Below are 13,349 nucleotides of genomic sequence, written 5' to 3' on the forward strand. Positions count from 1 at the left end.
AGCGGGACATAATTCAATGGACAACATCGATCATGGGTCAAACGGCCAAACATGGGAAACAAAAGTCACGAATTGTTACGGGCGAAATTGCGGAACACGGGCGAAAGTACTTTTCCATCGTTCCGATTTAAAACATTCGGTAGCGAATTAATATAATAATTTTCCACAACCAACCGTTTTGCCAAAATTGTTTCATGTTTTAATACTTTTGCTTCCTTCCAATTGATACGGTGGTCGGTGTCAAGCATGTGGGCACATAGGGCAGATTTATTGGGTTCCATATTGCGTATGGCTGCCTTGTGTTCTTTAATACGGGACGTTAAATTGCGCTTAGTCTGGCCAATATACACAGTGTTACAATCAATACAAGGGATTAAGTAAACTACACCGGTCATTTGAAGCATGGGAATACGGTCTTTAGGTTTGGGAATCATGTTTTCTAAAGTGCATACCGGTTTCATGGCAACTTTTACGCCAGTGGCGTTGAGTATTCTTGATATCCGCTCAGAAACTCCCTGTACATTTGGTATGGAAGAGAATGCTGTGTATGTTTGTCTGGATTTGTTGTGTGTGTGGGGTGTGAGATTTAGGTTAGTGGGAAATTTGTTTAGTTTTAGAACGTTTCGAATGTGTTTGCGTTCAACCCTCCGAGTGTGTGGATCGGCAATATGTGTAATCGTTCTGTTATATAAGGTTCTGGCCACAGTGAGTTTTTGATGTTTCGGATGGTGTGAGGTGTATTGTAAGTAGCGGTTAGTGTGTGTAGGCTTGTAAAAAATGGAGGTGGTAAGTTTCCCGTCCGGGTTTGCAGTGACGTTTACGTCCAAAAATGACAGACTATGGTCATGTTGTGTTTCCCGGGTAAACTTAATAGAAGGTTCGATGCTGTTTATGTGGTTATGAAACCCTGCGACCTCGTCTTTTGCTATGATGACGTACGTGTCATCGACATAGCGGAGCCAAAGTCGCGGGGGTGTTTTGAAGGAAGCAAGAGCGGTTTGCTTAAGTTGTTCCATTATAATGTTGGCCAAAACCGGTGAAATGGGAGAGCCCATGGGGGTGCCAAAAATTTGTTGGTAAATGTCGTGTTTATATGTGAAAACAGTCGAGTCTAAGCACAACTGTAATGCCTCTTGGATGTGTGTTAACTTAAGATTGGTACGTTCATGTAGTGTTGTGTCTTGTTGTAGTTGGTCCAAGGATATTCTGAGCGCAACATCTGTCGGAATTGACGTTTTTACGTAACACAAATTTTTGGCACCCCCATGGGCTCTCCCATTTCACCGGTTCTGGCCAACATTATAATGGAACAACTTGAGCAAACCGCTCTTGCTTCCTTCAAAACACCCCCGCGACTTTGGCTCCGCTATGTCGATGACACGTACGTCATCATAGCAAAAGACGAGGTCGCAGGGTTTCATAACCACATAAACAGCATCGAACCTTCTATTAAGTTTACCCGGGAAACACAACATGACCATAGTCTGTCATTTTTGGACGCAAACGTCACTGCAAACCCGGACGGGAAACTTACCACCTCCATTTTTTACAAGCCTACACACACTAACCGCTACTTACAATACACCTCACACCATCCGAAACATCAAAAACTCATTGTGGCCAGAACCTTATATAACAGAACGATTACACATATTGCCGATCCACACACTCGGAGGGTTGAACGCAAACACATTCGAAACGTTCCAAAACTAAACAAATTTCCCACTAACCTAAATCTCACACCCCACACACACAACAAACCCACACAAACATACACAGCATTCACTTCCATACCATATGTACAGGGAGTTTCTGAGCGGATATCAAGAATACTCAACGCCACTGGCGTAAAAGTTGCCATGAAACCGGTATGCACTTTAGAAAACATGTTTCCCAAACCTAAAGACCGTATTCCCATGCTTCAAATGACCGGTGTAGTTTACTTAATCCCTTGTATTGATTGTAACACTGTGTATATTGGCCAGACTAAGCGCAATTTAACGTCCCGTATTAAAGAACACAAGGCAGCCATACGCAATATGGAACCCAATAAATCTGCCCTATGTGCCCACATGCTTGACACCGACCACCGTATCAATTGGAAGGAAGCAAAAGTATTAAAACATGAAACAATTTTGGCAAAACGGTTGGTTGTGGAAAATTATTATATTAATTCGCTACCGAATGTTTTAAATCGGAACGATGGAAAAGTACTTTCGCCCGTGTTCCGCAATTTCGCCCGTAACAATTCGTGACTTTTGTTTCCCATGTTTGGCCGTTTGACCCATGATCGATGTTGTCCATTGAATTATGTCCCGCTGTGTTTTAGCTGTTACGCCCTTTTGTTTTTCGTCGCTCAATTTCTTTGCCCTGTGGGTTCGCTTCGCTACTGTGTTTGTTTTATTCTCTGAAGAAGCCTAGTCGTACGTACAGGCGAAACGTCAGAAAATACAATCTTTTTTAAACAAAAGGTGTATATTGTTGTTCTCCACCAGAAGAGCGTCAGATTCATAATTCATTATGATACCTGGTGGTCAAAGCCTATTTTCAGTTTTCATTGTCGATGCTGTCAAACTAAACGCGTGTAAACAAAGCTTCCAGAACACAACATATCTGAGTCAACCTCCAAAAGCGATTGTGGCCGTTTCTTCTTAAAATATAGTTTTAATAATGGGAAATTCATTGGAGTAAAATTTCAATAAACGGAAACCATTCCCAATAGAATGTGTTTACACAATGTGGGATGATTTAGGTCAATTTCTAATATAACGCAACCTTTGATCTTACTTGATCTTACAAAACTCAGGCTTTGAATGGATAATGCGTTTCGCATTCTGTTTTGCATATTTGCAGTCGAAGCTACAAATGAATGATCAGTCACGAGCAAGGCACGTATTTCTATTTAAAGGCACATTGGACTACCTATAGTCAACTGCTGGGCACTCTTCTTTAACGAACAACAGCTTTCACGCACAAAGCATCAACCGCATTAAGTTTATAATTATATATATTTAACAACTGTTCAACCATGCATACACATCAAGATCAAGCCACAAGTTTCCGATTACTTTAAACAAACGTAATAATGTCAGTTGCGCTTTGTGTGGAAATTAAATCCCGGAACATGCGTGCGTCAAAAATCTGCTGTTACCACAGAACCAACAAGCCACACCAAACTACCGGTATCAGTCATGGGTGGGTCTGTGGGCACACTCCAATATAAAACGTATCTGCTTAAGAATCTTTGAACATTTTTGACATTTTTGGTTGAACATTTTTTAGCAAAACATTGCACAGGTTACACATTGGTGTGAGTTCGCATGTGCCTTCTTAGATTCGCTTTGCTGCTAAACACCTTCAAACAAATTATGCATTCAAAAGGTTTCTCTCCAGTATGAGTTCGTTTGTGGGATTTCACATGGGAGGTGGTTGCGAAACACTTTTCGCAAAAATCGCATCTGAAAGGTTTCAATTGTAAACAGTATTATATCTTTGGCAACACTAAATCAAATTGATTATTTTGCGCCCTCTGTCTTGATGTTTACCAAAGTTGTAAGAAACGGTTCAAAACGCTCCAAAACTGACTCGACATCTCGCGCAACAGAAATTACCTTATTTCTTTCTGCAGTTTGCTTGCACACCAAAGGTCTCGACAAATAACGTTTCAAATTCTGTAATTACGTATTGGTATATCTGATATTGTACGTAGGAGTGTATCCGAGTACGTGAAAAGTTCTGCGTGTAAAGAAGTTGAAAGATGTATCAATATTTATAGGTTAAAGTGCCAAAGGAAGAGAAAGAAGTTTTGGAGTAGCGATTACAAGTTTTACGGAGTGGTTTTTATCTGCAGTGGATGGTGTAGTTCGGCGATTACAAAACAAACGAAAGTGAAATGACAAGAACTCAAAACGTGCCAACTTCCAAGCGGGGGGGGGGGGGGGGGGGAGGTTAAATTAAACCAGTGCATTTTTTAACCGTGCTCAAATTGACGCGGTAACCGTCACATGGGTGTCAGCGGGCGCTTTCCAGTATGAGTTCGAATATGCGCACCCAGATTGCCTTTTTGACTGAATAATTTTGAACAAAATGTGCATTTGAAAGGTTTCTCACCCGTATGGGTTCGTTCGTGCAATTTGACTTGCGATAACGTTTTAAAAGACTTTTCGCAAAAATCGCATCTAAAAGGTTTCTCTCCAGTATGAGTTAGTTTGTGGTCTTTGAGTGTCGATTTGGCTGTGAAACACTTTTCGCAATAATCGCATCTGAAAGGTTTCTCTCCAGTATGAGTTAGTTTGTGGTCTTTGAGTGTCGATTTGGCTGTAAAACACTTTCCGCAATAATCGCATCTGAAAGGTTTCTCTTCAGTATGTGTCCGAATGTGTGAGCTTAGATGTGTTGTTTGCTTGAACGCTTTTGAACAAAATGTGCATTTGAAAGGTTTCTCTCCAGTATGAGTCCGAATGTGTCTGCTTAGACTTCCACTCTGGCTGAACATTTTCGAACAAATCGTGCATTTATATGGTTTTTCTTCAGTATGAGTTCGTTTGTGGGATTTCAAATTGGAGGTGGCTGCGAAACACTTTTCGCAAAAATCGCATCTGAAAGGTTTCTCCCCAGTATGGATACGAATGTGTATCATTAAAGCTTCTTTACGACTAAACCCTTGCGAACAAACAGTGCATTTATAAGGTTTCTTTCCAGTATGAGTTCGTTTGTGGATTTTCAATTTCGATTTCGTTATGAAACACTTTTCACAAAAATCACAACGAAAAGGTTTCTCTCCAGTATGAGTCCGAATGTGCATGATTAGAGTTTCTTTTTGACTATACGCTTTCGAACAAAATGTGCACTTGTAAGGTTTCTCTCCGGTATGAGTCCGAATGTGTCTGCTTAGAAGTGCTTTCTGGTTGAACACTTTCGAACAAGACGTGCACTTGTAGGGCTTCTCTCCAGTATATGATCCTTTGTGGATTTGGAAGGTTGCACTTCCTGAATTTTTTTTGCAACGAAATGGCTTCTCTCCTGTGTGAATGATGTCATGCTTTTCCAGTAAGTGTTTGGTTTGAAACGACTTTTCACAAATCTTGCATTGAAACTGTTCCATTTCTGTTTGTTTTCTGTTTTTTTTTTTATCTTAAGCAACAATTGTTGAACTTTTTGCCTATTACCAATAATTTCACAATTCACACCTACAACGTAATTGTAAACAGTATTATATCTTTGACAACACTAAATCAAATTGATTATTTTGCGCCCTCTGTCTTGATGTTTACCACAGTTTTAAGAAACCGGTCAAAAGCCACTAAAACTGACTCGACATATTGCGCAACAGAAATCACCTCATTTGTATCTGCAGTTTGCTTGCACACCAAATATCTCGCCAACTAACGTTACTAATTCTGTAATTTCGTATTGGTATATCTGCTGTTGTACATAGGAGTGTATCCCAGGACGAAAAAAGTTCTGCGTGTGAAGAAGTTGAAAGATGTATCAATATTTAAAGGTTGAAGTGCCAAAGGAAGAGAAAAAAGTTTTGGAGTTACGATTAAAAGTTTTACGGTGTGGTTGTTATCTGCAGTGGAAGGTGTAGTTCGGCGATTATAAAACAAACGGAAAGTGAAATGACGTGAACTCAAAACGTGCCAACTTCCAAGCGGGGGGTTTTAATCTAACAAGTGCACGAGGTGACAAACTGACGGTTGCAATGATTAGATAAATATACGACTAAACAACACTTCTGAATAATGGTTGTGAGTTCGAATCATAAGCATTTTACAAACAGATGTTCTTAACCCTCTATGGACAGAATTATTAAATTTAAAGAAAAAATAATTTGGTGTCGCAATGAGAGACTAATATACCTGCATAGGAAAAATTTGTAATTTGGGGCGGTGAGTTCGAGGTTTTTTAAACGTGACAAATTTGTCACAGTGGTCCATTAAGGGCCAAAAGACCAATTGGACATATACGAGGACACATGGCACAAACACTTAAACGCTAAAATCAACATTCAAAAATTAATTTTACCGTCAGTTACGATAGCCCCGCCCATTTCATTTGATTTGATTTCTTTATTACAAACTATTTATCGTTGTTTCACCTGATTGACCAATGTACGCCTGTGGTGATAAAAAAGTAGGTCACTTGTAACATCTGATCAGAGCGTCGTCCAGTATGTTAGCACCAGAGGTTTCTACTGTTCGGCCAGTTTTATTGTTTTATCATTTTTAGCATCTAACAATGTCTTTTCTGTTTATTTTGTTTGTATAACTGAAGATGCTTTACTAAAAAGCGAAACATGTTTTCTAAAACCAGAAGCGTGGACACAAATTGTTCTAGTAACATTAAAAATTAAATGTCAATATACGGATAGGCATATAACTGATGGCAACAATTCACTTATAATGTTTGTTTTTTTCATTATAGATTCGGATATGCTTCGTTTGATTGCCTGAACTTGTGGATGCTTTATCACATATGTTGTACACGGTTTCTCTCCTGTATTGGTTGGGTAAAAACGTGGAAGATTCGAGTGCTTTTCTGGGCAAGTATGTTTAAACAAAACTTACTCTTTAAAGATTTATCAGCATTGTGTATCCGGACGTGTGCGACCAGGCTCCATTTTGTGTCTAGAGCTTGATTACACACGATGCACTTGTACGGCCTCTTTCCAGTTTGAATACGTTTGAGCGTTTTGACATGGGCATTTGTTGGTCAAACCTTTTCACAAATTTCGCATCTGAAAGGTTTCACTTCAGTGTGAATGTAAACATATCTGCCCAAATCGCGTGTTTTTCAACGCTTTCAAACGAAATGAGCACATGAAGGAATTTTCTCCAAAGTGCACACCAAGTGTACGACATTTGACATCTGAATTTAACAGGAAACATTTGATGCAAAAAATCTCATCTTAAAGGTTTTTGTTCTGTGTGAATTCGAATATGTGGGTTTACATCGCACTTTCTTCAGAGCATCTTTGAGCAAAAATATCATTGAATAGTTTACTCTTTGGTAAGAGTCGATATTAGACTTGAAATCTGGAACTTGAAAGTTTAAGAATCATCATACACATATGTCACATAAAATAATCTATATAATAAATTTTCGTGGGTATGGTACCGTATTTTAAGGGCCATAAGGCGCAATTTAAATCCTTTTTTTCCTCATAAATTGATCGTGCGCCTTATAAGCCGGTGTGTCTAATGTATGGATCAAGTAGTGCTTTATTGCCTACACTCAAAACCAGTACCGATACTATTATTATATAAATAAACCACCGTCTTACACAATAAACTACGGTAAAAGCAACTAGCAACTGTGTTATTCACTAGCCACATTTTTTCTTTTGCTCATTGTACTATTGTGACTTGCTTACATTTATTACGTAACAAGTAAACTTTATACGGTAACCCATACTCCTTAAAATACGTTGCGTTCTATAGCCCGGTGCGCCTTATGTATGAACAAAAAAACAATCAAAGCAATTTATTGACAGTGCGCCTTATAATCGGGTGCGCTTTATGGTCCGTAAAATACGGTATATGTGCATGTTTTCTGCGTCGTAATACAACTTCTGTCAACTATTTGTGTCAAAGAAACTTATAGATTGACAAACGATATTACTACTTGAAAGGAGATTGGAATTCTCTGACCCACCTACTCCAAGGCACACATCCTGATCAACTTTATTGTTCAAGTTCAAGCAAAATTCCCCATCTTGAGTCTTGATTAGCAACTGCAAGGCGGAATTGCTGCTTACAACTTTGGCATTTGCAACGTTCGCTCCTGGGACAAACTGGATAAAGGAACAATCAATAATGCATACTCCAATGATATCGTTGCAAGGGCTCAGTTTTTTTCGCGAAAATGGATACAATTAAATAATATTTGTCGAGTTTGTTAGTCTTTGTTTGTGAGAAAATTTGTGTGATTGAACATGTCGGTACAAACTTGGTTCGATTTTGCAAACTATCAGTTGTAAATTTGGAATCACTACTGTAATTTTAACATTGTCAATGCTGTCAAATTAAACGCATGTAAATAACAAAAATATTTTCTCACTTTGATCTTCTTTGTCAAAACTCAGTCTTTGAATGGATAATGTGTATCGCATTGTGTTTTGCATATTTGTAGTCGAAGCTACAAGTAATTGATCAGTCATTAGCAAGACGCGTATTTTCATTGATTCATGGTAAAACTCTTTTACTGACTTTGAACTGCTTTGCGATAATTTTATTGAAACAATATGCTTTGTTTGGCGAAATTTGAATATTAGAAAAGGCATTTGCACATGATTTGCAATTTTAAATAAGAAAGCCAAAAACAATATGCTGACCATTCTCAACAGTTTAAATGGGAAAACAGGATTGGCTTAACACACACATACAATGAACATATTGCAAAACCTGCGGTTGCGTATGTGATGATGACGCAGAAATGTGGGGAGCATTAATTCTTTGCTGTATCAAAACAAACAACTGCGGGTGGCACTAAAGCGAGGGCATGGATGCTTTGACTTGATACAAAATGCGGAAACAATCAACTAAAATTGTATGAATATATATCGTTTAACTGTATAACCGAACGCTGTATACGGTGCAGGTCAACCAACGTCATTTACGCCTTGACGTGTGCCCGCTGTCCACGAGCTTTGTATATCGGACAAACCGGACAAACACTGAGACAAAGAATGAACGGTCACAAAAATGATATTCGGCACAACAACTACGAGAAACCGGTAGGAGCTCATTTCAACGAGCCTGACCACAGTGTTGAAGACTTGAGGGTCATGGTGGTACAGAAGGTTATAAGAAGAACGAGACTAGCGAGATAGACGGCAGAACAACGCCACATCGAAAAATTTGACTCCATCAACCACGGTCTCAATAGAGACTGGGGCTTTATGAGTCATTATACGCACCAAGATGCCACGGGCACTCAGTGACCAACAATTATCACCTCTTCGTGCGTTTTTCCTTTTTTTCTTCCTTGTTTTTAGCGCTGTTACCGCATTTTATTTGACACGTTATTTGCTGCACCTGATGAAGCGAGATCAATCTCACGAAAGCTCGTGCGAATAAAGTTGTTTAACAGTCAGTCTCTTATAAAAGCAGTGCACAAGCAAGCATATAGTCATAGATCAGAGACTGACACGACAAACTGAATAAATTGAATAATACTGTAAAGCAGTTGTTCTCGAAGTGGGGGCGTTTGCAATCGTTCGGGGGGCGTTGAAGACCAAATGGGCGATTGGGGGGCGCTAGGAAATAAATGATCGATTGGTGCTGGGCGCTTGGTGACAGGGCAATTATTTTCTGATCAGTGTTTCCCAACCGGTGGTGCGTTTGCCACCTGTGGTACGCGACCGCATTCCAGGTAGAACATGAGCACCTTTCCGTAATTTGCGGGTATAGTTCGAATTAAAAAAATCGTAAGTGATATCAAAATTTTCGTTCATCCCCTTTGTTACTTTGCAACATTCAAGTAGGTGGTACGCAAAGAAAACAATGTCTCGCTTTTGAACTGTTGCGTGAAGCATTCGGGGTTATCATTGAGCACCTCAAATACTATTTGATGGTTCCTGTAATAGTCCTTTAAATGTGTATAGTTAAACAACCACATAACTTGCACTATCGATGAAGGGATTCCACTTGGGTTTTAGAAAGCTTTTATGTATATGCTTAGTTCAATGCGAAACTGGAGAGTGCGGTAAGTGATTCTGGAAACCGTTTCGATTACAAAGATACCATGGTATGAGCTTTGGTGGGCTAGGCATTGACTGAGTTTATTGTTTCGGATTACGGAAAAGATGTTTACCGGTCCGATGAAGATGCACATTTTAATTCTTTTTATGGTTCTTTGCTGTCAAAGTAAGTAAGTTAATGTTTTTGTCAAATAACGTAACAATTGCATTTTTATGTTTTTGATATCCATGCAATTTCATTAAATGAGGTAAATGTTACCGTGTTTGCTTAGGCGTTTGCACACACTGTTGCCGAATGTCCTGTTTTGGAACAAGAACCGTAAGTGCTGGCCAAGGATTGGTTTTAAGTTTTTCAGTCGGTGGTCAAAGGAACACGGCATCCCGTTCAGGTTTGTTTGGCGACATTAATAAGTTGCATCCCACCGGTGCGTCCTTTCAAACAGCAAGAGGCGATCGACTTTCGTACAGCGGTAAGTCCATGAACGTCACTGCAACCGTTGTCACTCACATCCCATTATCCAGGAGTTCGCGCTTCAAGAAAAATGGCATCTACGGACCTTGAAGACGTAAACCGATACAAATCGTCGATATTGAGTGCTGCAAGAAAAAACGACGTCGACCCTGCGCTAGTGGTAGGTATTGCGCTTGATAATGAAGCTTAAGTATTGTTAACTCATGTAGGTATGTGTGGGGTTTCAAATTCAGCTTTATCGCTGTAGGTATTATGAGCCGGGAGAGTCGTGGGGGAAGAATGTTAAAGAACGGGTTCGGCGACGGTGGGAACGCATTTGGACTGATGCAGGTGAGTCTATAAGATTTAAACAATTAGGTTTGGGTTCTTTCAAACTGCTACTGCTATTTATTTGTGAAAAATCTGTACTGATGTTAGTCCAGTTTTTCTTGCAACTGAAGTGCCTAAAATGCCATCACTTGGTTTTGACAACAAAAAAATGAAAATCTGTATGAAACAATTTAACGGTTTATTACATTTAACTTTAAGAATATCAGGCACAAATACAAACAATGATATTTTTCCAGCATTGGAGTTTCAGGGGCAGAAAACATATCATTGTTTATATTAATCTTCAGTAAAGTAAACAGAAATATTAAGTGAGATTGTGAATCACGGGTTAGATTGCATGTACAATAAAGATACAAACCACTTGGTTTAGATTGACAAGCGACACCACACCACAAAGGGTGCATGGAACTCCAAAGAACACATCTCCCAGGCTGCTAAAATTTTGGCCGATTGTAACAAGCAAATGGAAAGGAAATTTCCTGACTGGTCTTCGCATCGTCAACTTCAAGTCGGTGTTGCCTGCTACAATTTCGGAAGCATAAACGTCCGCTAATGGAAGAACTTGGACATGGGAACAAGCAAAAACGATTATTCCAACGACGTAGTGGCCAGAGCCCAGTACTTCCGTGAAAAGGGATACAAAGACTAATAGTTGATGTTAGAAGTGGTGTTGGTTTTAAATTTCGACCTAGGCCTATATTTTAGTTATCAGTGATGCGTAGTTGCTCAGTTAAATTGGTTACAAAGTAAGTAATGTATGGTGGATGTTGTGGTATGACTTTCGCAATATTGATTAGTCTTAACCGCTTGGATCATATTGTAGTCTTCATGCTGGTGCGTTGTTGTCCAATTGTGAAATATAATTCAGCGTGTGAAATATAATTAATTGGAAGACAGAGTCAATTTATATTTATGTAATGATGTAAATGATCGGATGAAGTGTTTGTTATCACTGCTGGTGCCCTGTGATCATTTATGCGCCGTGCAACATTGTTGAAATCTCATCCCAAAATACGTAACCGCATTACGAGTTTGAATCGGAATTTCAATGGTATGTTGCCTTTGTGCAACTGATGTTTAGTTTGATCGGTTTATAAAACGCAAGACGGCGCTGTCGGTACAGTATTTTAAGGTCGGACCACGTTCGTTTAACTACGTCACGTGACCGTTGTTGACGCCCACAAAAGTTTAAACTAGAATGTTGGCAGGAAATAAGTATAGCGTTATTTAATGGTTCCTATAGATGATGACTATAAAGCAGTCTAACCTTGCGTTAATTAACTGTCATTGATTTATAAAAAGTTTAAAACAAATTTTAAGCTTGGAATAGCATTGGTCAGTATGAAAAAATAATGTAGTGCAGGTTACTTTGTTAACCAGCAGGTTTGTTGGTCATATATTAAATCTTGTTGATTGTTCGTTGGTGGGTTTGCGATATTTCCTCGGTTGCAATAAGTTTTTTGGAAAACTTTGCTTAGTGAAATTTAAATAACGGAAAAAGCCTTTGCGCATAATTTGCAACTAATTAAAATTTTGCACCATACAAACAGATTTTGCAATTGCACTGCAACCTAACTTCCCTATTACTCGCACCAGGAAGTTTTTACGTCCTTAAGAAGCTTGACCGTAAGATTAGTTCCCATCTGACTGAAATTTTTCCACTGTGCAACTATGATCATTCTCTTCCCATGTAATGGTGGGAAACAAAATTGAAATTTTGTAAACGAATTTTGTGAACGAATTTTGTGAACAAAATTCTTGACGACGACTGGCCACATGATGGGGGTAGAGGGCCATACTTGAAATTAGAAGCGTTACGCAAACGTGCTGTAACATATTATGGAATAAAAATGCTAGGTTATACAGGTGTCAAATGAGCTATTTAAATCAACACTATCGGATAAATTGGACAATGTTGGTCCAAACGTGAGATAATGGGGCCGGGGTTAAGGATTGTTCCTAAATCAGAAATCTTTTTCAACTAATTTATCAAACTAATCTGTTGGAACATGTCATACGAATTAATCCAAAACAAACTAGATTTTCATCCACTATCACACGAAACAAACGCTGTGCGAAATATGTGTGAGTAGGGCATATGTTGAAGCAAAACGTTTCTTAATTTAAAGTTGAAACGCCTCAGTAAGTATAACTTACGTCTATATATACTGTGATAACTGATTTTATCTATTCAAAAATGCAAAAAGTTGCACAAAAACATCATGAACATAGCATGAATTAAAATTTGTTTTCGAAACAAAATTCGATTACAAATGCCTTTGATCCGTTAATCACTGTGTTGTATAGAGTGGGAAACAAAATTTGTTTTCGAAACAAAATTCGTTTATAAATGCATTTAAACCGTTAATCACTGTGTTGTACATAGTGGGAAACAAAATTTGTTTTTGAAACAAAATTCGATTACAAATGCCGTTGATCCATTAATCACTGTGTTGTAATACCATTAGTCCGACACAAATATGTTGTTCATAGTGGAAACAGAATCTGTAATTTGTGTGTGAAGTTCAAAGTTACTTGATTTAAAAATGTCAAAAAAATTTTCGACCACCATCGCAGGCGGTCTCTCAAAATCAATTATTTCCGACGAACCTTAGCCACCATAGAGTCAAACATGCGTTTTCGGTCGCGAATAAAAAGCTAAAGGACATAGGCCAATTTGATTTTCACTGCTCGATTTGTACTGGCATCTAGTATTTGTGTGCAAAATTTCAAGTCGCTTGACATAAAAATGTTCAAATTGCAGGCGGGCAACTGTCAATTTGACTTAATTTCGCCGATCCTTGGCCACCATAGTGTCAAACATGCGTTTTCGGTCGCGAATAA

At 38.8% G+C, this 13,349-nt stretch overlaps 3 protein-coding genes and 1 pseudogene across 3 annotated transcripts; 2 read left to right on the forward strand and 2 right to left on the reverse strand.

Moving 5' to 3' along the window:
• Positions 1-65: 65 nt before the first annotated feature.
• LOC145903102 (uncharacterized) lies at positions 66-1,016 on the reverse strand. Its single transcript, XM_082991181.1, has one exon. The coding sequence runs from the start codon at positions 1,014-1,016 to the stop codon at positions 66-68; it is 951 nt and encodes a 316-aa protein (XP_082847307.1).
• A 288-nt stretch (positions 1,017-1,304) lies between these two features.
• LOC145903103 (uncharacterized) lies at positions 1,305-2,255 on the forward strand. The gene has a single exon (XM_082991182.1). It carries the CDS (start codon positions 1,305-1,307, stop codon positions 2,253-2,255), a length of 951 nt encoding a protein of 316 aa, XP_082847308.1.
• A 1,043-nt stretch (positions 2,256-3,298) lies between these two features.
• LOC145903104 (uncharacterized) lies at positions 3,299-5,104 on the reverse strand. Its single transcript, XM_082991184.1, has 2 exons — positions 4,005-5,104; positions 3,299-3,458 (listed from the first exon to the last, which is right to left on the reverse strand). Exons 1-2 carry the CDS (start codon positions 5,102-5,104, stop codon positions 3,299-3,301), a joined length of 1,260 nt encoding a protein of 419 aa, XP_082847310.1.
• A 4,704-nt stretch (positions 5,105-9,808) lies between these two features.
• LOC145903105 (lysozyme g-like) lies at positions 9,809-11,154 on the forward strand (annotated as a pseudogene).
• Positions 11,155-13,349: the final 2,195 nt, after the last annotated feature.

Source organism: Ascidia mentula, chromosome 5 (assembly GCF_947561715.1).
Source record: "Ascidia mentula chromosome 5, kaAscMent1.1, whole genome shotgun sequence".
Taxonomy (NCBI): domain Eukaryota; kingdom Metazoa; phylum Chordata; class Ascidiacea; order Phlebobranchia; family Ascidiidae; genus Ascidia; species Ascidia mentula.

What these genes read in the sequence shown, in the direction of transcription:
- LOC145903103 (XM_082991182.1), top strand. Translation starts at nt 1,305, where the DNA reads ATGGAACAACTTGAGCAAACCGCTCTTGCTTCCTTCAAAACACCCCCG.
- LOC145903102 (XM_082991181.1), bottom strand. Translation starts at nt 1,016, where the DNA reads ATGGAACAACTTAAGCAAACCGCTCTTGCTTCCTTCAAAACACCCCCG.
- LOC145903104 (XM_082991184.1), bottom strand. Translation starts at nt 5,104, where the DNA reads ATGGAACAGTTTCAATGCAAGATTTGTGAAAAGTCGTTTCAAACCAAA. An exon ending in AAGCGCCCGCTGACACCCAT is followed by an intron (nt 3,459 to 4,004) that starts GTGACGGTTACC and finishes GAAACCTTTCAG; the next exon opens with ATGCGATTTTTGCGAAAAGT.